The sequence below is a fragment of the Dipodomys spectabilis genome, unplaced genomic scaffold (genome assembly GCF_019054845.1).
Source record: "Dipodomys spectabilis isolate Male_0828 unplaced genomic scaffold, ASM1905484v1 ptg000017l, whole genome shotgun sequence".
NCBI lineage: Eukaryota > Metazoa > Chordata > Mammalia > Rodentia > Heteromyidae > Dipodomys > Dipodomys spectabilis.
In genome coordinates, this window is record NW_024870694.1 from 4,440,208 (window position 1) to 4,460,828 (window position 20,621).

A 20,621-nucleotide genomic window follows, 5' to 3' on the forward strand; every position below is an offset into this window, starting at 1 on the left:
CAGAAACATTGAAGTTATACCTTGCATTCTCTCTGACCACAAGGGAATAAAATTAGAACTCAACACCAAAAGCCACCAAAGAAAGTCCAGTATCACATGGAGGCTGAACAACACACTGCTGAATCAAGAGTGGGTCATGGAAGAGATTAGAAAGGAAATTCAAATGTTCATGCTATTCAACAAAAATGAACACACAAATTACCAGCTCCTCTGGGACACAGCAAAGGCAGTACTCAGAGGCAAGTTTATAGCTCTGAGCTCCCATATCAACAAATTGGAGAAATCTGAAACTAGCAATTTAATGACACATCTAAACCTCCTTGAAAAAGAGCAGCAAGATAAACCCCAATCCAGTAGACGGAAAGAAATAATCAAAATTAAATCAGAATTAAATGAATTAGAATCCAAAAAAACTATAGAAAGAATCAACAAAACAAAGAGTTGGTTCTTCGAAAAACTTAACAAAATTGACAGACCCTTAGCAAATCTTATCAGAAAAAGAAGAGAACACACCCAAATTAATAAACTCAGAGATGAAAATGGAAACATCACCACGGAAACAACCAAGATTCAGAACATTATAAGGGAATACTTCTCAAAACTTTATGCTAATAAGTTTGAGAACTTGACAGAAATGGACCTTTTCCTAGCAAATATTGACATGCCAAAACTAAACCAAGATGAGTTAAACCAGCTTAACAGGCCCATATCAAGCATTGAAATAGAAACAGCAATAAGAGACCTCCCAGCTAAGAAAAGTCCAGGACCAGATGGTTTTACAGCGGAATTTTACAAGGCCTTCAAAGCAGAGCTCACACCAATACTCCTCCAACTCTTCAATGAAATTGAAAGAGAAAGCTCACTACCGAACACATTCTATGAAGCCATCATAACCCTCATCCCAAAACCAGGCAGGGACTCATCAAAGAAAGAGAACTATAGACCCATTTCTTTGATGAACATTGATGCAAAACTTCTCAACAAAATTTTGGCCAATCGACTTCAACAATTCATCCAAAAAATCATACACCACGATCAAACAGGATTCATTTCAGGGATGCAAAGCTGGTTCAATATACGCAAATCAATTAATATTATTCATCACATCAACAGGAGCAAGAATAAGAACCACATGGTTATCTCAATAGATGCAGAAAAAGCATTCGACAAGATCCAACACCCCTTTATGATGAAGGTTTTGGAAAAATTAGGAATCCATGGAACATTCCTCAATACGATAAAGGCTGTATATGACAAACCTACAGCCAGCATTATACTCAATTGTGAAAAACTAAAGCCATTTCCTCTTAACTCAGGAACAAGACAAGGATGCCCACTCTCTCCACTTCTCTTCAATCTAGTATTAGAATGCCTAGCTACAGCAATAAGACAAGATGCAGACATAAAGGGGATCCAAATAGGGAAAGAAGAAATAAAACTCTCCCTCTTTGCAGATGACATGATCTTGTATTTAAAGAATCCCATAGACTCCACTCCCAAATTACTCAAGCTGATTCAAAACTTCGGCAAAGTAGCAGGTTATAAAATTAACCCCCAAAAATCAATGGCTTTTCTGTATGCCAACAATGAGAAAAGTGTGGCTGAAATTAGGAAAGCAACTCCATTTGTAATAGCCCCACAAAAAATAAAATACCTAGGAATTAACTTAACTAAAGAAGTGAAGGACCTCTATGATGAAAACTTTAAAATCTTGAAAAAGGAAATCAACACAGAACTTAAAAAATGGCAAAACCTCCCATGCTCCTGGATTGGAAAGATTAACATCGTGAAAATGGCAATACTTCCCAAGGCTATCTACAAATTCAACGTAATACCTATCAAAATTCCACCCTCATTCTTCAAGGAAATAGAAGAGGCAATCCAAAAATTCATATGGAACAATAAAAGACCCCGAATAGCAAAAACGCTCCTGAATGGAAAGAACACTGCTGGAGGAATATCAATACCAAACTTCAAACTCTACTATAAAGCCATAGTAATCAAAACAGCTTGGTATTGGCATAAGAACAGACCTCAGGACCAATGGAATAGAATTGAAAACCCAGAAATGAACCCACAGACCTATAGCCATCTAATCTTCGATAAGGGAGCTAAAACAATAGAATGGAAGAAAGACAACCTCTTCAGTAAATGGTGCTGGCAAAATTGGTTAACTACATGTAGAAAACTTAAGCTAGATCCTTATATATCACCCTGCACCAGAATCAACTCCAAATGGATCAAAGACCTTGAACTCAAAGCAGACACTCTGAAAACATTACAGGATGGAATAGGAGAAACCCTAGGTCTCCTTGGCTCAGGCCGAAATTTTCTGAATAGAGACCTGGAAACACAACAAATCAAAGAAAGGTTGGACAAATGGGATTGCATAAAGTTGCAGAGCTTCTGCAGGGCAAATGACATAGCTAGCAAGATCAATAGAAAGCCCACGGATTGGGAGAAGATCTTTACTAGCCATACAACGGACAAGGGTCTCATATCTAAAATATACTTGGAACTCAAAAAATTAAACCCCCCAACAACAAATCCTCAAAGAAACAACTGCCCAATAAATAAGTGGGCGAAAGACTTAAAGAGAAACTTCTCTGAAGAAGAAAGAAGGATGGCCAATAGACACATGAAGAAATGTTCAACATCCCTAGCCATAAAAGAAATGCAAATCAAAACAACATTGAGATGTCACCTCACTCCAGTGAGAACGGCAAAAATCAAGAACTCTAACAACAACAGATGCTGGAGGGGATGTGGACAGAAAGGAACCTTAATTCATTGTTGGTGGGAATGTAAACTTGTTCAACCACTTTGGAAAGCAGTATGGAGGTTCCTCAAAAGACTCCACATAGAGCTCCCCTATGACCCAGCAATCCCACTTTTGGGCATTTACCCTAATGTTTACAAACAAGACCACACTAAAGCTACCAGCACAACTATGTTTATTGCAGCATTATTTACCATAGCTAAGATATGGAACCAACCCAGATGCCCCTCAGTAGATGAATGGATCAAGAAAATGTGGTATATATACACAATGGAATTCTATGCCTCCATCAGAAAGAATGACATTGCCCCATTTGTTAGGAAATGGAAAAACTTGGAAAAAATTATATTAAGTGAAGTAAGCCAGGCCCAAAGAAACGTAGGTCCCATGGTTTCCCTTATTTGTAATATCTAGTATATGTATGAGTCAAGCGGAAAAGGTCAGATAATGTGATGTCAGGAAAATGAACCCTTAGATGTGTATTTTAATGTTTTTTTCTTTCATGCATGTGTTTCTAACACAGTTATAAGATTATCTCTTTGTTGCTTTGTATGTCCCTCCCCCACAGTATAACCCTTGCTTTCACTATATTTGATGTCAGTATAACTTGTGGAGGAGATGGGGAAAAACCAGTTGTTTAAGGATACAGGTGGACCTGTTGCAACAATGAGAAGTACAAGTTGTCATGTCCAAAACGAACTTTACAATGTTGGTGGGGGGGGGGGGGGGGCTGGGGGGAGGGAGGAAGGAGAAGGATTGGGATTAGGGGGGGAGGGGGGAGGCTGGGAAGGGATGTGAAGGATAAACAAAGGAGGAGGCTGCAATGCTTGGTAAGAAATGTACACATTATCCTGCCCATGTAACTGTAACTCCTCTGTACAGTATGTTCACAAATAAAATAAAATTAAATTTAAAAAAAAAAAAAAAAAAAAAAAGGACATAGTTAGCAATATAAATAGAAAGCCCACAGTCTGGGAGATCTTCACTAGCTATACAACAGACAAGGGCTTCATATCAAAAACATACCTAGAAGTCAAGAAATTAACTCCCCAAAAAACAAATCCTCAAAGAACCAGCCACCCCATTAATAAGTGGGCTAAAGAATTAAAAAGAGACTTCTCTGGAAGAGTAAATAAGAATAGCCAATAGACACAAGAAGAAATGTTCAACATCTCTGGTCATAAAAGAAATCCAAATCAAAACTACATTGAGATTCTACCTCAACCCGGTTAGAATGGCCATTATCAAGAAAACAAATGATAACAGTTTCATGTTAAAGGTTAATGGTGACAGTCCCAGTGGACAATGATGGATTGGTAACCCTTAGAAATATATCTACGTTATTTATGTGTCCATTCATTCACAAAAGCAAACAAAATACTCTTATTGCTGCTCCAAATCAATAAGAGAATGGCTACTGTTACCATCCTTTGAATCCATTCCCCTCCCCAAGTAATTCTGCAGCACAGGTAGCTTCTTTCCCAGATTACTACAGCTATCCAAGTTACATGCCACAGGCCAACATTCCAAAACTCTGGGGCCTTCAAAGGCCCCATATGACTACCCCATATCAAACCAACTGCAGCTCCAAGGGCAGCCATGTTGTTTCCACTATTTTGTTGACTATAGTGAAGGAAGAGACATGAGAGCAGGAAAGGAAACAGAACCTGGACTCACACCTATAATCCCAGCTACTTGGGAGGCAGAGGTAGGAAAATCACAGGTCAAGGAAAGTTAGAAGATCCTATCTGAAAAATAAACAAAAAGCAAAAAGACTGAGGGTATGGCTCAAGTAACAAGCACTGGGCCCCAAGTTCAATCCCCAGTACTACAGAAAAGACAAGAAACTGGTGAGGCCAATCAATGAAATAGAGGCTCCTCCTTGAGCTGATATACAAGGTGGTTAAAGACAGGAATGGAGGAGGGGAAGAGAAGGATGAGGGACACCATGGAGGGTTTGTTTCATTTGTCCTTTGTTTTGAATTATGTGCCTTGAATCCATTTTTTTGGCTTCAATCCCACTTCTGGGCATTTACCCAAATGACCACAAACAAGGCCACACTAAAGCTATCAGCACAACTATGTTTATCACAGCATTATTTACCATAGCTAAAATATGGAACCAACGCAGATACCCCTCAGTAGATGAATGGATCAAGGAAATGTGATACACATACATACAATGGAATTCTATGCTTCCATCAGAAAGAATGACACCACCCCACTTGTAAGGAAATGGAAGGACTTAGACAAAAATCACATTAAGTGAAGTAAGCCAGACCCAAAGAAACATAGGTCCTGTGGTCTCCCTTATTTGTAATAATTAGTACATGTCTAGGATAATCTTAGCAGTCGAGCAGAATAACTCAATAGCTATGTATATATGACCATATAAGATGATGCTAAGCAAAATGAACTCTAAGACATGGACACGAGAGGTTTTTCTTTGTTGTTGTTCTCAATGTACTACATGATTTCTTTTTTTCTTTTGTGTTTTTTCCCCAATGGCTTATCCCCTGTTTTCATTGTATTCCATTTTGGTACCCTGGGTATTGTATATATGTTTATTTGAACTAAGGAAGGGAATGGGGAACAACAAAATGGTGAGACAAAGGACAATACTCACAAGACACTATGTTGGAAATGATCTGTTCAAGTTGGGGGGTGGCTGAGGGGAGGGAAAAAGGGAGAACAATGATGGAGGGGGTCACAAGTTAGACAAGAAATGTAATCACTACCGTACTTATGTAACTGTAACCCCTGTGTACATCACTCGGACAATACATTTAAAAAAACAACATAAAAACCAAGACTGAGCTCCCAAATCGTTTTCACATTTTACTAGGAAGGTACTCTGTAGATATGTTTTTAGTTGGTATATAATTTGTAAAACGGCAATTCAAATACAACATGTACAAATGTCATTTTATAAAAATGTCTTAAAAACTAGTAGATAAGGTGTCCTGTGCTGGGATATGACTGGCAGGCAAATCTGGGCAGGTGGTGTCCACTGTGAGGGACCGGTAGCCATAGTCCCTCAGCCACCTCTCCATTCCCATGTCCTCTACATTTCCTTCTACTCCTCTTCTGTGGCCTCCTTCTTACCCAAAACCCACCGCTTCATGGATAACCACACAGCATAAAATAAGTAACATATACACATCTTCGTACCTTATGATAATAGACAAGAACAATTCTGGTTTTCTGAGACATCCAGCCATCTTATTTCCCTTGGCCTTTTATCCCAAAAGTCTATTTCAACCAGAGTTCTCACATCACCTTCATGCCTTTGGGCCATCTCTTTCAGGCACAAAGTAGTTAGTCCTTCAAGTACCAGTACTATAATAGTTAACCCTTGATCACAACAACTAAAACATTTTTTTAAAAAAGCTGTCTTGTTGCAATGGTTCTACATTCCATAGTGCCAGGAGTTCTCCTGAGAAAACACATAAAGGAAAAAAATTCAGGTCCATAAGTAAGCTGCAACAAGTTCTGAATGTGTGCCACTCAGGAAATCCTCCAGACCAAAACTATTGCAATCAAATAACCAGTTCTTCTAGACATCAGAAAAGATCGAGGGGTCAGGCACTGACCCAGAAATCCACAGTAATGTTAATATAGAGAGGGTTGTGCTCCACAGACAGTAATTTGTAAGAACAACTGGTCAAGCCATCTCTTCTCCAGACTCGTGACACCTGATGTAAGAGCTTCATCCTGAAGGTAGAAAAAGCAAATGTGAATAACAAAACAAGGTCTGGACAGGTGTCTCCTTTGGTTGTTTTTCTCTTTTTGCCTTGTCCCTAAGTGTGGCAAAATATTTTTTATACCTCACTCCACCTACTGGGCATCCTACTGGAAAAACAGTTGTTCTTTCCCCATTGAAGAGAACAGACACCTCTGAAGACTAAGCACCTCTGTGTCAGCCCCCACCCCACCCGCCTGTGAAGGCCCTGTGGCTAACAGCGATAAGACCCTGCCTTCCAGGAAACCTTGGTATGTACAGAGTATATGGATATACCATTGACACAAGGGGATGTGTGGCACCCAGTGCTCACAGGTCTTTGGGGGTGAAGTTTGGCTTCAGATGATCTCCAATGTTGGGGAAATATTCTGTCTGTAAGAAGGGAGGATATAGAGTTTTCATAAGAATATCAAAAATGAAAGCCAGGTACCAGTGGCTCATGCCTATAATCCTAGCTAATAAAAAGGCTGAGAGGGGCTGGGAATGTAGGTTAGTGGTAGAGTGCTTGCTTAGCAATCCATAAAGCTCTGGGTTCGATTCCTCAGTACCACATAAGCAGAAAAAACTGGAAGTGGTACTGTATCTCAAGTGGTAGACTGCTAGCCTTGAGCACAGAAAGGCTCCAAAACAGTGCCCAGGCCCTGAGTTCAAGCTCCAGAACCAGCAAAAAAAAAAGAAAAGGCTGAGATCACACCCAGGTGCCAGTGGCTCATGCCTATAATCCTAGCTACTCAAGAAGCTGAGATCTGAGGATCGTGGTTCAAAGCCAGCCCGGGCAGGAAAGTCCATGAGACTCTTATCTCCAATAAACCACCAGAAAACCAGCAGCAGCACTGTGGCTCAAGTAGTAGAGCACTAGCCTTGAGCTGAAGGGCTGAGGGACAGTGCCCAGGTCTAGAGTTCAAGCCCCATGACTGACAAAAAAAAAAAAGAAACAAACAAAGAAAGAAAAGAAAAGCTGAGATCTGAGGATTGAGGTTCAAGCCAGTCCTGCCTGGCAGAAAAGTCTACTTTTATCTCCAATTAACCATCAAAGAGCCAGAAGTAGAGCTGTGGCTTAAGTGATAGAGTGCTAGCCTTGAGCACAAAAAGTTCAGAAAGAGCACACCCAGGCCCCTGAGTCCAAGCACCAGGACTGGCACAAAAAATAATTTTTTTTTGTTTAAATGTGCATCTGTATGTAGAGGAAATGAACAAAGGCCATATGACTCCACCTGGGAGTCTGGGAAAGGGATAGAAAAGGTAAATCCTACTAAAACTAACGAAGTTTAATTCCCTATGTGAAAGTGGTGAAGAAAAGGGCTCTTCAAACAAAGAGACTACTGGGAAAGCTACACAGACATGCACAGGAATGGGATTGAGAAGGAAGTCATTACTGTGGTCAGAGCTGAGGAACTAGGCAGTGAACTGAATTGTCTTTGTCTCTAGGAGCTCAGCTATGAAGACAGTTTAGACAGAGCTCAAAAGCAATGATGTTGGAAGTGGAGCTCCAGCTCTCGTGGTAGGAGGATCAGCCTAATTCTCAGCTCAGCCTCCTAAAAAGTAGATTATAGGCATGAGCTATGGGAACGTGGCTGATAATTGGAAGTTTTGTCAATTTTATTTTATACATGACAATGGTATTGAAACTTTTTCTTAGGAAGTTTCTTAGATTTTAAGGATGTATACTGAAATATTTATACATGAAATGCTCTGACATCTGTGATTTGCTTCTAAATAATCCAGAGAGAGAAGAGGGGAAAAAAAAAGTGGAAGACAGAAGTAAGGCCCAGAGTTCGTAACAGTTGAAGTGAGGGTTCCAGGAACCATTCTTCTCACTTCTTTTTTTAAAAATGTTTTTGAAATCATTATCTTTAAGTGGTTGTACAAAGGAGTTACCATTTAACAAAGCAGTTTATGAATATAATGTATCTTGATCTATGTCACCCCTTTCAACATTCTCATTCATCCCTCCCCTTTCCTCACTCTTAGTTTTGTAGAATATACCATGGATTCTTGTCTGAATTTTCCCCCTTTTTTCCCCTTCATCACTGTCAATAAAAGCTGTTAGTAAGATGAACTGGCTGATCTGCTGGAATGCAGCAGTACCCTTACATCAGGAGAGACCAGGTTAGCTGGAGTCCAGCCCAGGGACCCTGAGACCCAGGACCTACCTCTCCACATTCACCTCATTGCCTTGGTCTCTGGTATGGAAGATCATTGTATATTTACCCACTTCTGGCTTGGGCCGAGATATTTTCATTTTCTGGAGTTCAACCCTAGAAAAATAACAGAGAAGATTTTTTTAAAAAAATCTATCCCACTTGGGCCAGGAAGTTGGCTCAGTGGTAAGAGCGCTTGTCTCACATGCATGAGGCCCTGGGTTCGATTCCTCAGCACCACATAAACAGAAAAAGCTGGAAGTGGTGCTGTGGCTCAAGTGGCAGAGCACTAGCCTTGAGCTGAAGAGCTGAGGAACAGGGCCCAGGCCCAGAGTTCAAGCCCTACGACCAAAAAAAAAAATCTATTTCACTTATCTTCTCCTACTGGGCATTAAAAAGAATCACTAACAAAAGAAAACTTTACACATACAACTTTATATGGTGGTATTTTATAAAGAAAGAAGAAAACATAAATTTTCAGATTTTCACATAATGGTAGGACTTTAAGCAGTGAGCATATAAAGAATCACATTGAGGCCGGGTGCCAGTGGCTCATGCCTATAGTCTGAGCTACTCAGAAGGCTGAGATCTAAGGATCACGGCTCAAAGCCAGTCTGGGCAGGAAAGTCTATGAGACTCTTATCTCCAATAAACCACTAGAAAATAGGAAGTGGCGCTGTGGCTCAAGTGGTAGAGTGCTTGCCTTGAGCTGAAGAGCTGAGGGATAGTGCCCAAGCCCAGAATTCAAGCCCTATGACTGACAAAAAAATAATAAAAATAATAATAATAATAATAATTCCATTAAACATTTACTAATGGGACATAAAGGAGATACTTCCAATTAAGTTACTTTTTTTTAAAAAAATGTATAAAGCATTTTAATATATCCTAGAAAACAGAAAGATAAAGCCTATTGGGATCTCTATTTACTGGCACCTTGTAACAATGAAAAAGAAACGAAGATCACAAGTGTTCAAGCCCTTAAATCTCAACTGTAATTTCTCTACAAACCCAGTAAATCTGCAACTCCTATTTCAGGTCTGCCTGTTGTTTTAAAATGAACATGGTAACACGGAGCTTACTTCAAAGATTCCTCCAGCATAATTCACATGGAACAGGCTTTGCAAACTGTTAATATAAGGTAAGAGATGGGTAATGCAAGATATCAGCAAAGAAATCTCAGCCCACCAGTATGTTCAGATGATACTGGTGAATGCATATAGCATTAGTCAAGTACCATTACAAAGGGCTTACAGTAGATGGGTGTTTGGTTAACTCTAGACTCATTAGTTCTACCCGAAGTCAAGATCACAAGCCATGTGCACACAGGCTGCTGGGACCGTGGCCACCTCGGCCTGGAAGATCTATCCCTTCCTACCAAAGACATTCATTCCAACTTAGACATGAGAGCAAGCCCCTTATGGAGCCACTGGCTTCTACATGCCAAAGCGATGGAAGACAGTCACCCATCTGTTCATTCAGCGTAGAAATCAATTTCCCAAGAGGCAACAGGCAGGGAAAAAGGAGTCTCCTGACATTCAGGAAGGCCCTGAAATTGTTGTAAGTCCAAGATGAATAATTACAGATTTCTGGAAGGAAGGGCATCTAACAATCTAGCCACAGAAACCTAGGTTCAGGGGAAGGAGAGGAGAGAGGAGCCCTTCCTTTGGCCCTGAGGGCAAAAAGCAGTTGGAAAGAATCTGAGGGAAATACCCACAGCTCAATCATTCCCACAAGTCAGGCCAGGAGCTGCTCTCAAAGCAGGTGGAGGAGGTGTCCTTCCCCCTTTGGGGTCTGCAGCTCCTCAGAGACTGTGACACTCCAGCTCTGCCTGCAGGTCCCAGTGCCAGGCTCCCCTGGGGCCTGAGGAGAAGCAAGAGGTTTCCAACAGGCCCTTCTCAGCTCCCGCCAACATGGCTGCACCTCCAACATAGCCACAGATGACTCTTCAACATGCCTAAGCTGCCGCCATTGGCAGAGAGTAAGTTACGTCATCCTCTTCTCCCTCCATACCCTGCCACACGTTAAATCCCAATCTGCAGCCATGGGAGCATCTGGGCTGACACCGACAGAAACTGCACAGAAACACAGATTTCCCTGAGCCACCACCAGTGATGGCGGAGCCCCATGGCGTGTTCACCTGAGTCTGAGGTCGTCATCTTCACCTCCCCATCCCCAGTAGTTGTTAGAGAATCCATTCACCTTGAAGAACTGCTCTCTGCTGAGGGCGGTAACACCCCCGAAATACCCACTGTAACGTAACCTAGAGCAAAAGGGAAGAGAGCGGGAAAGCAAAACCATTAGGACAAGCCCCTTCCATCCTCCACCGGTCTCTGGTTTCAGGATGTGCTCAACAGATTGTGTCTTTCCTTCCACAGCTCTACCCCAGTTTGTCATCCACCTCCCAGTGCTCCTGGCCTTCCCTGTCTTGCCTTCTTCCTTCTGTCTAGACGAGTGCTCATCTCTATCCTTGACACAAGATGCCACTACTTGTGACTAGGCATGCTGATGAGCAGGTGTCTCGTGACTGATAACCTACATCATTAGATCTGCAGGAGAAATTTCATCTGCGTACCAATCCCGCTGAATGGTAATAGCTAGGGAGGGCACTGGGGTAAGATTCTGAAGTTATATCATGAGGTTCAGCATGAAAAAGCATCATGATGACTTTTTTTTAACTTCTCTTTTTGTGGGGAGAAGTAGAGAACAAGCTCCTGTTCTGTTCACCCACACTCTGAAAACCTCCCTCTTCTCAGTCTGTTTTCTAGAGACTCCAATATACCACTCCTGAAATTTCTGGCTTGGACCACTAGGTAGAGGAGAGTACCTTTCATGGAAACATAATAGTAGTGAATGATAATTTAGTTTTGAGAGGAAGACAATTAGGCACTGGACAAGCTGACTCTGAGATACCTCAGAGAAATCTAGCCAGGAGATATAGGACACTCTAGGTTCGAGTTCCCAAATGAAAAGGAACCACAGAAATGCTTTAGGAAATCAGCTGGCAGTGCATGGTCCATAAAGACTCAGCAACAGAGAAACTACCTGAAGACAGTGCAATGGGCGAAAAGAGAGAGAAGTGTCCTGCTAGGTGGCCACTAGGTAGGTAGGTCTCTGAGTTTGCTGACCTGGAAAAGAATCAATTTTAACTGGCTCTGGAACTGGATGATGTATTCTTGAGGGGATCCAAGCTGAGGAAAATGTAGTCATAAAATTCAAGCAGTAGAGTCCTTGTGGAAAACAAGCAAGGTACCAAAGGAATTATTGGCAGCAGGATTAGCCCAGGCTGATCCTATAGCTGTACCACGGACCCATAATGATGACCAAGATGCATTTCTGCTCTGGTCAGTCTGGGACACTTGGGACAAGATTCCTTAGCTTCCTCTCTGTGGGTACATGGCAAGTGAAAACATGTCGTACTTCTGGGACTGTTGGGACAGCTGAGCTAAGCCTCAAGGTGCAATAACACAAAGGTACCAGCAGAGAGAAGACACTTAACTGCCTGCAAAGAAACTTGCCTGCCAGACACATTTTTGTCCAGGGTAGCAAAGAAAGTAGAAGGGAGGCATACCTCTCCCTGGCATATTTATTTGTCGAGGAATTTTCTTAGCTATTATTTTCCCTCTGTTGTGTTGAGACAGTTTTGCGTCTCCTAGGGACAGAGGCTGGTAGGAATCAAGGCTAGCACTTTTCCATTTGAGCCACACCTCCATTTCTGGCTTTTTGCAGGGTAATTGGAAATAAGAGTTTCACATATTTTCCTGCCTGCACTTTCTTGCCCAGGCTTCCTTCAAACCCAGATCCTCAGACCTCAGCCTCCTGAGTTAGCTAGGATTATAGGCATGAACGACGGTGTCCTATCTAAAGAATCTTTGAAAGAAAATAACCTTTTCCTGAGGTCCAGGCTCCTGAGCAATGTGCTCCTCCCCATTTGTACCCAGAACCCTGGAAAGAGGCTGCAGTCTGGGAAGAAATGTCAGGTCAAAATGCTGATCTACTGGCAAATAGAGAAAAAGCCAAGGATTGACAGGAAGTTACTAGAACTCTCCTAAGGGAAATTTGCAGAAGTTCTCTCACTGGTATTTCAGGGTGCAATGCTTGGGGAATCTTCTCCTCTGTTCTCCTTTCGTCTTTGTGATCCTCTGTCAGGTTTCTTATTGGATTTTTCTCTAACTTGTGGGTTTTCATTTCAAGAAACAATGGGCCATGTGTTCCTATTTCTTGCTTTCCTAAGACAGGCAGGATGCTATTTGGCACCCAGCGTTCATGCCATGGGCAGAGCCACCTTACCTGTACCCAGTGCTGTTCCTGCCAACCACCAGGTGCTTGGGCTGATCCTCGCATGTGTAAAGGTTCAAGTCATTTTCGGGCACCAGGTCCACATCATGGAATATAAAGCAGTCCCAGTTCTCTTCCTTGAGAGCCTCCAAATAGCCCACATTCAGGAGTTTGGCTCGATTAAACTTTTTCGTTCCAGCCTACAGAAAATGAAAATTAACATGTGAAAGACTCCTAAGCTAAGTCTTCCAATTTCTTCCTCTCTTTGGCTCCAATTAAGGAGTTGGTGGTGTTTTCTTGTTCTGTTGGTTGAGTGTGTGTGTATGTGTGTGTGTCTGTGTGTCTGTGCGCGCATGTGTGTGCATCAATTCTGAGGCCTGAACTCAGAGGCTGGGCACTGTCCCTGAGCTTTTTGTTCAAGGCTGGTGCTCTACCACTTGAGCTACAGCTCCATTTTCAGTTTTTTGGTGGTTAGTTAGAGATAAGTTTCATGGACTTTCTTGCCTAGGCTGGCTTTGAACTATGAGCCTCTGATGTTAATCTCTTTGTTAGCTAGGATCACCACCAGCATTCAGCATGGAATTGGTTTCATTCTTGCAAATACACAAGACTAGACAAAAAACTAAACACAGAGCTCCCCTACGAATCAGCTATATCAGTCTTGGGAATCTACCCTGAACATCATGAGCCCAGATATGATAAGGACACCTATACTGCACATCCATATTTATTGCCACACTATTCACAATAGCCAAGATATGGAAACAAGCCCAGATGCCCCATAATAGATGAGTGCATCCAAAAACTGTGGTACCTATACAAAATGGAATTTTACACAGCCATTAGAAAGAATAAAATAACGTCATTTGTAGGGCAATGGATGGAATTAAAACAAGTCATGTTAAGTGAGGTAAGCCACACTCAGAGACAAACAGTACATGTTCTCTCTGACATGCAGAAGTTAGATCTAAAATACACTGGGATATGACAAATTATACAGGCTTCTAGATACCTACAAGGAGAGCAAAGGAGGATACTCTTAGGAGAGAAACACAAAGGTGCAATGCCTCATATTTATATATAATAATACACATACTGAAATGAACTCTAAGATATGGAAGCAAACAAATTTTGTTTAGTTTTTAGTTTTTGATGATTCTGTCTTCTTTGCCTTATGTGTGGAGTATTCTCATGTATTCAGGAGTGTGAGAGGGAGGGCACAGAAATCAAGGGAAGAATGAAAAAGTGGAGCATTGGAACACACTGGGCATTGATGAACGTGAACACACAATTCACGGGTGGAGACAAGAGGGTGGGACTGGGAGACAGCGAGGGAACAGAAGACACTATATGAAGGAAATGTACTCTTTACCTGACTCATGTAAATCACCTCTATCATAACAATAAATCAAATTTTAAAAATGTATTCCTAGGGCTGGGGTATAGCTCAGTGGCAAAGCACTTGCCTAGCAAGTTTAACATGCTGGGTTCAATCCCCAGGACCAAAAAAAGAAAAGACAAAAAATTACAGTTAAAAAAACAATCAACAGGGCTGGGAAGGTGGCTCAGTGGTAGAGCGCTTGCCTTGCATACATAAGGTTCGATTCCTCAGCACCACATAAGCAAAAAGAAAAAAGCCAGAAGTGACGCTGTGGCTCAAGTGGTAGAGTGCTAGCCTTGAGCTGAAGAGCTGAAGGACAGCGCCCAGGCCCAGAGTTCAGACCCCACAACCAGACCCCCCCCCCAAAAAAAAAAACAACAACAACAAAAGGCAGATCAATTAAAAAGATATTCCTTAACTCAAAATTTCTGCTGGATGTAGTGGCTGATGCTGTCATCTCAGCTACTCAGAAAGTGGAGATTAGAAGAACCACAGTTTGAAGCTAGCCAGGGTAAAAGTGAGCATCTCTGAAAACAAGCCAAGAATGATTGTGCATACCTGTAATCTGGGTAGATGGAAATCAGAGGCATAGAGATCACAGTCTGAGTCCAACCTTAGGCTAAAGCTCAAGACACTATTTGAAAAATAACTAAAGCATGGGGAGATGTCCCCAGGCTACAAGCTCAACACTTCTCAAACCACTACCACCACCATAATTTTAAAGTGCCTTTATAAGGTCCACATAAAACTATGAAACCTCAGAACATACCAGCCATACTAATTAGTATTACTGCCTCACTATGAATTCTCTGCTGATCTCAATCTATTACAAAAGTGACATTTAGCTTCCAAGAGCATTAGCTTGCCAGAAAGGATTAAGAAACAATAGCCTATCAACAAAGGTTACTGATAATATTTCTAAGGTATTTAAAAGTTTCTCTGAAATCACTGTAAAAAAAAAATCCTGTTTTACACTGATGGGGAAGGCTGACCTTCACAACAACCTTGAAAAAAAGAGGGAGATTTATCACTGGGTCAGAGAAGAACATGTCCCTAGATCATGACCAATGCTGGAGAGAGGAAAACGTGTGACAGTTTTTTACTTGTTTGAGTAAGTTGGACCAGATTTCACAGAAATACATTCCAATTTGATCAACAAATTTGTTAGGATGAGAGGGCTCATCCTAACAAAAGTGCAAGCAGTTCTCAGAAGTTACTGTGATGCTTTCCTGAAGAGCAAGACAAAGCAGTGTAATATTGCTATTCTGGGTAAGAATTTTAGACTCAAATCAATCACAGCTATGACCAACGACATCAAAAACAAAAATTATAAAGCAAAATAAATGTAAAATGTTGTGTCAAGTCCTCATAGACAGACCTAGAAGCATACTGATTTTCAAGAGCCTCCATCTTAAAGCATCAAGTATACACTAAAGCCAGGTGTCATTGGCTCGCCTGTAATCCTAGCTACTCAGGAGGCTGAGATCTGGAGGATTGTGGTTTGAAGCCAGCTCATACAGGAAAATCCATAATACTCATATCTAATTAACCACCAAAAAGCTAGAAGTGGTGTGACTCAAGTAAAAGAGCACCAGCTTTGAGCAAGAAAGCCAAGCAGAGTGAGGCCCTGTGGGGCTAGGAAGGTGGCTCAGTGGTAGAGCGCTTGCCTTGCATGTATGAGGCCCTGGGTTCAATTCCCCAGCACCACATAAGCAAAAAGAAAAAAATCCGGAAGTGGTGCTGTGGCTCAAGTGGTAGAGCGCTAGCCTTGAGCTGAAGAGCTGAGGGACAGAGCCCAGGCCCAGAGTTCTGGCCCCACAACCGGACCCAAAAAAAAAAGAGTGAGGCCCTGAATTCAAGCCCCAGTAACAGCAAAAAATAAAAGTTAATAAAGTACACACTGCAGAGCTGATTTTCTCAGCTGTCAAAAGTTTGACCTACCACAAACATTACCAGCTATATTTGGAAAAGCTCAGATGTAGATGCTTAAATGGATGTCCAATTTTCTTTTAATGAACTTTAATACCAAACACTGGCATCTTTAATCAGTCGCTCCACTAACCTTGTAACCAAACTCTCAAAAGCAGCCTATAAACACAGTGACCAATTGATGCTTGTGGAAGCCAGATCAGTGAATCAAGCCAGTGAACTTCAGACCTAGCACATCTGGAATAGTAAATAGAGGCAGAGTAAAGGCAGAAATATGAACTCGCCTCACTCTCTCCACTCTCTGATGCCCATCTCCACTCCATAGCCACCCTCAATAGTGACAAACTGAACGCCAACATCACCTGGTACAGCACACGGCTGTACCAAAAGCCTGTGGGACCAAAAGCCTGTGGGAGTCTTAAGTTAGTACTGACTAACATAGAAGGGCTCCCTGGTACTAGAGCTTGAACTCAGGGCCTGGGCACTGTCCCTGAGTTTCTGTGCTCAAGGTTAGCACTCTGCAACTTGAGCCACAGCTCCATTTCAGCTTTGAGGTGGTTAATTGGAGATAAGAGTCTCACACACTTTCTTGCCTGGGCTGGCTTCAAAGTAGGATCCTCAGACCTCAGCCTCCTAGGTGGCTAGGATTACAGGTGAGAACCACTGGTGCCCCACCTACTTTATTATTTTAGAGCAGGAACATTTCAAGAAACTTGATCCCTGGACTCCACATTCTGGAGCAAGAATGTCCTCTCCTCTTTTCAAGTATACATGGGGTACAAGAACTCTCCTACGATGAGAGTCTCATGCTCCATTTACCCCCAAGACAGACAGAAGGCCACATGGCTGACCCCTCAGGGCCCAGGTGAGGCCGGCCCTCACCTGGTGGATGATGTAGATGCCATAGGCCAGCTGCTGTCTCCGCAGGAAGGGGTGGAGGTGTTCCAGCAGGTACATCAGATGTTTCTCCCTGTTCCTGTGCGGAATGAGAATGGCGACCTTCTGCAAAGCCTTGCATTCCTCGGGATGGTAGCGGCCTCTGTGCACCTGGGGGTTTTTTGCTTGGACCTCCTCCAGCGTGAGGTCTGGTTTGAAGATGAGCTTGCTCTGACCTCCTGCCATCAACACAGACACCAGTCATGCCAGGAGCTGCCACCACGTGCTGAGAGGCTAACAAAGCAAAGCCTTTGGCCACAGTGAGGGTTATTTTTTTTTTTAATGTGTTACCTTGAACTACTCATATGAAAGTGTCAGTTACTCATGACCTGTCACCAGAGAGTCATGCCACAAAGTAACCAGGGGAACAATCAAGTGGCTGATACTTAAGAGCACTGGCCAGGTAGGCAACTCTGCCTTGATGGGCCATTTGTAAGTAGCCCTAGTGGTCAGCAAAGGTGACCAGAACCTCAACTGAGAAACTTCTCAATTCTTTGCCTTCTCAAAATTCCAGAAGAAGAGTGAAATATCTGAGCATTCCATGAAAATACACTCCTGGACAAGGCTTTCCCCCTCAGTTTCCTTAGCTCCCTGTTCCTAGCTCCCTGAAGAAAAAGCTGGAAGGAAGTAGAAGCTAGTTTGTCACCAGTGATGACAAATGTTGTCCCAGCACAGCCCGTGACAGTGTGGCAGACAGAGCAATTGGCTCAGAGAGACTGGAAGCAGTCCCATGGCTGGAATCCAAGGCAGTGCATGGTAACCAGCCCCGGGGAAGGTATCTAGTATCAGGCTGACAAGTGATCCTCCCCTGCGACCTGAATTTACAAGGCAGGCTGACTGGTCAGATAGGCACAGAGTCCTGCTAGGGGACCATGCTGAGGTCTCCCTCCCACCATTCCTTTATTTTTATTGATTTAACTCTTTATAGACTGGCCAGGCTATGAAACATCTTATTGCTTGTACTCTCCTCTTCTGAGCAAACAGGCCTGCTAGCATATAAGCCCCTCTGTAATGGTTTCAATTACTTTGGCCATTGCCTAACTTAGAACTGGGGTCTCTGCCCAGCAGTGCTCAGAGTAAATAGTCACTTAGCCACCCAGGAGAGCAGCACGCCTACAAGAGCCTTCCAGAAGGGTCTGAGTGAGAGACAAAGATGGCGGTTAGTCATGCCTACTAAACCAACAGCAAGAAAATGGAGTTATAAGAGAGATACGCTGCAAGAGCCACCACTTGGCAACTGAGCTGCTGGATCCTGAGACAGTGTCCTGTGTGGCTTGTTAGTAAACCCCATCACGAACATACCCAAGTCTCTGTCATACACCTGGAAGAGCCTCAAACAACAGGTCCAACGTCAACTAGACCCTTTGCTCGCCTTCTCATTGCCATAACTTTGGTGTGTCCTAACCTTCTAGAATGTACTTCCAATTACTCCCTCATTGTCTCCCTACAGCCCACCTCCTGTTCCTTAATGACCTATCTTAGGACATCACGCTGTCAGTCTAGCACTTGCTCAGAATTGTGTTGCCACCCATCCATGCTTTTGGAATGAGTTTATTGCTTAAATAACATGGTGAGGAGTGAGCAGTGTGCATTTCCATGACATGCAATTTCTGAATGGAATACACAATAAAGAAGAATGTTGGACAAGTGGAGGGAAAATGTAGGTAACTATAGTCATAATATTTACTGGTCTTATATGAAAATGGAACTCAAAAACTTGAGGGGATGAATGGAGTTGGGACCAATGAGGCAAAGATGGAAAAGGTGACACTAAGATGCATAGTACTATGAATGGACATGCTAAATTGAAACTCCTTTGTACAACTATTTAAAGATGATAAAAAAAAATTGATTTAAAGTGAGAAAGGAATGTTTTGGCTTAAGTGGCAGAGTCCTTGCTAAGCAAATATGAAGTCCGAGTTCAAAAGCAAAGTACAAAAAAAAGAAAAGAAAAGAAAACCAGAATGAAATTTTGACTTTCCAATGACTCACTAGAGGAAGAACCACGCCAAACTGAATTTCATACAAGACTGATGTGATCAGAAAGCCCAAAGGTTTGTCCCCAATGTTCATGCCACCCTAGAATGGCATTTGAAGGGGGGGCTTCAGGGAGGAAAGTAGAATAAAATGAGGCTGTGAGAATGGAGTTCCTAATGGGATCAATAATTTATAAAAAGAGCAAGAGACAGGAAATCTAAGCTTTAGAGTGTGTGTGTGTGTGTGTGTGTGTGTGTGTGTGTATGTGTGTGTGTGTGTGTGTGTGTACACGTACCAAAGAAGGTTATGTAAGGATGTGGCTGGTCAGAAGCCCCCATTGAGAACGGGGTTTTGTTTCAGCAGCCCAGGCACCCTGAGAATGAAGCGCTGCAATGTCTGCTGTTACTGAGAACACCCTCCCTGCAAAGACCTCCAGCTGCCCCACAGACAGTTCTTCTAGTCTGTGTAGAAGCCACAGCTGCCTGTGAGGAGGGGAGCTGGACTGCAGAGCTAGGGAGCATCAGCCCAGGTGTGAACTGCTGGCTCGCTGTCACCTGGGAAGAAAGGCAAGTGTGTGACCACCACCCAGTGACAGGCTCCACAATAGGACTGGAGATGAGCTCAGGCTGGGGCAATCCCAGAAAACTTCCTATAAGAAGAAAAATCCTAGCTGGATTTCTGCCGCTAAACAGGAATCCTCCTGGCAGCCATGGATGGAGGAAAGGCATTGTGGAAAGAGAGACATAGCTGGAAAGGTGGCTCAGTGGTAGAGCGCTTGCCTTGCATGCCTGAGCCCTGGGTTCAATTCCTCAGCACCACATAAGCAAAAAGAAAAAAAACAAAAAACAAAAAAAGAAAGAGAGACATATTTGTTAGAGTTGCAATGAGAACTACAACATTTCTATGCTCTGGAAAAGCAAAGAAGAGCTAGAAATGACACCAAGTGAGTGGGGTTTCTTCCTGTCCAAAGTATGTGCTCACTAAAACCAGTTGCTTGTTCATCCAAGCCAAAAGACAGGCAGTAATGGGAAATCAAAATATACACGATATTTAAGAAATAACACCAAATACAACACCTGAAGTGTTAGTCCCTGCCTCTAGACTCCATACTTTTGCCCAAGAGGAGTCTTACAGGTCAACACACATGAAGGCATGAATGAACTTGTATTTCTCCCCTTACAGCTCCATGGGAACAACATGCCCAGGCTAGCCTGGGAATGAGTGGAAGAGAGTGAGTAGAGATAACCCAGAACCAGCCAGGAGCCCAGTTCAATGGACCCCATTGTGAGCTGCTGAGCTGTCAATGGCTGGGTCATAAAATGGAGTATGCACACAAAACAGTATAGGACACATCACTGAGAATGAGCAAACTTAAATCACATACACCCACATAAAAAAGCTCACAAAACTCATAATGAACAGGAACCCAACGCGCACACACACACACACACATGCACA

General features: G+C 42.7%; 1 protein-coding gene across 5 annotated transcripts in view; it reads right to left on the reverse strand.

The window, feature by feature from the left end:
- Positions 1-5,592: 5,592 nt before the first annotated feature.
- The window catches only part of B4galt4 (beta-1,4-galactosyltransferase 4), a 28,868-nt gene continuing 13,839 nt past the window's right edge, over positions 5,593-20,621 (reverse strand). For all 5 annotated transcript variants that reach the window (XM_042668351.1, XM_042668339.1, XM_042668348.1 and 2 more), the window contains 5 exons: positions 17,133-17,365; positions 12,953-13,140; positions 10,803-10,925; positions 8,675-8,779; positions 5,593-6,493 (listed from right to left, as the gene is read on the reverse strand). In XM_042668351.1, coding sequence (XP_042524285.1) covers positions 6,361-6,493; positions 8,675-8,779; positions 10,803-10,925; positions 12,953-13,140; positions 17,133-17,365 — 782 coding nt within the window. In that variant the 3' untranslated portion in view covers positions 5,593-6,360. The remainder of the gene's footprint in view (positions 6,494-8,674; positions 8,780-10,802; positions 10,926-12,952; positions 13,141-17,132; positions 17,366-20,621) is intronic.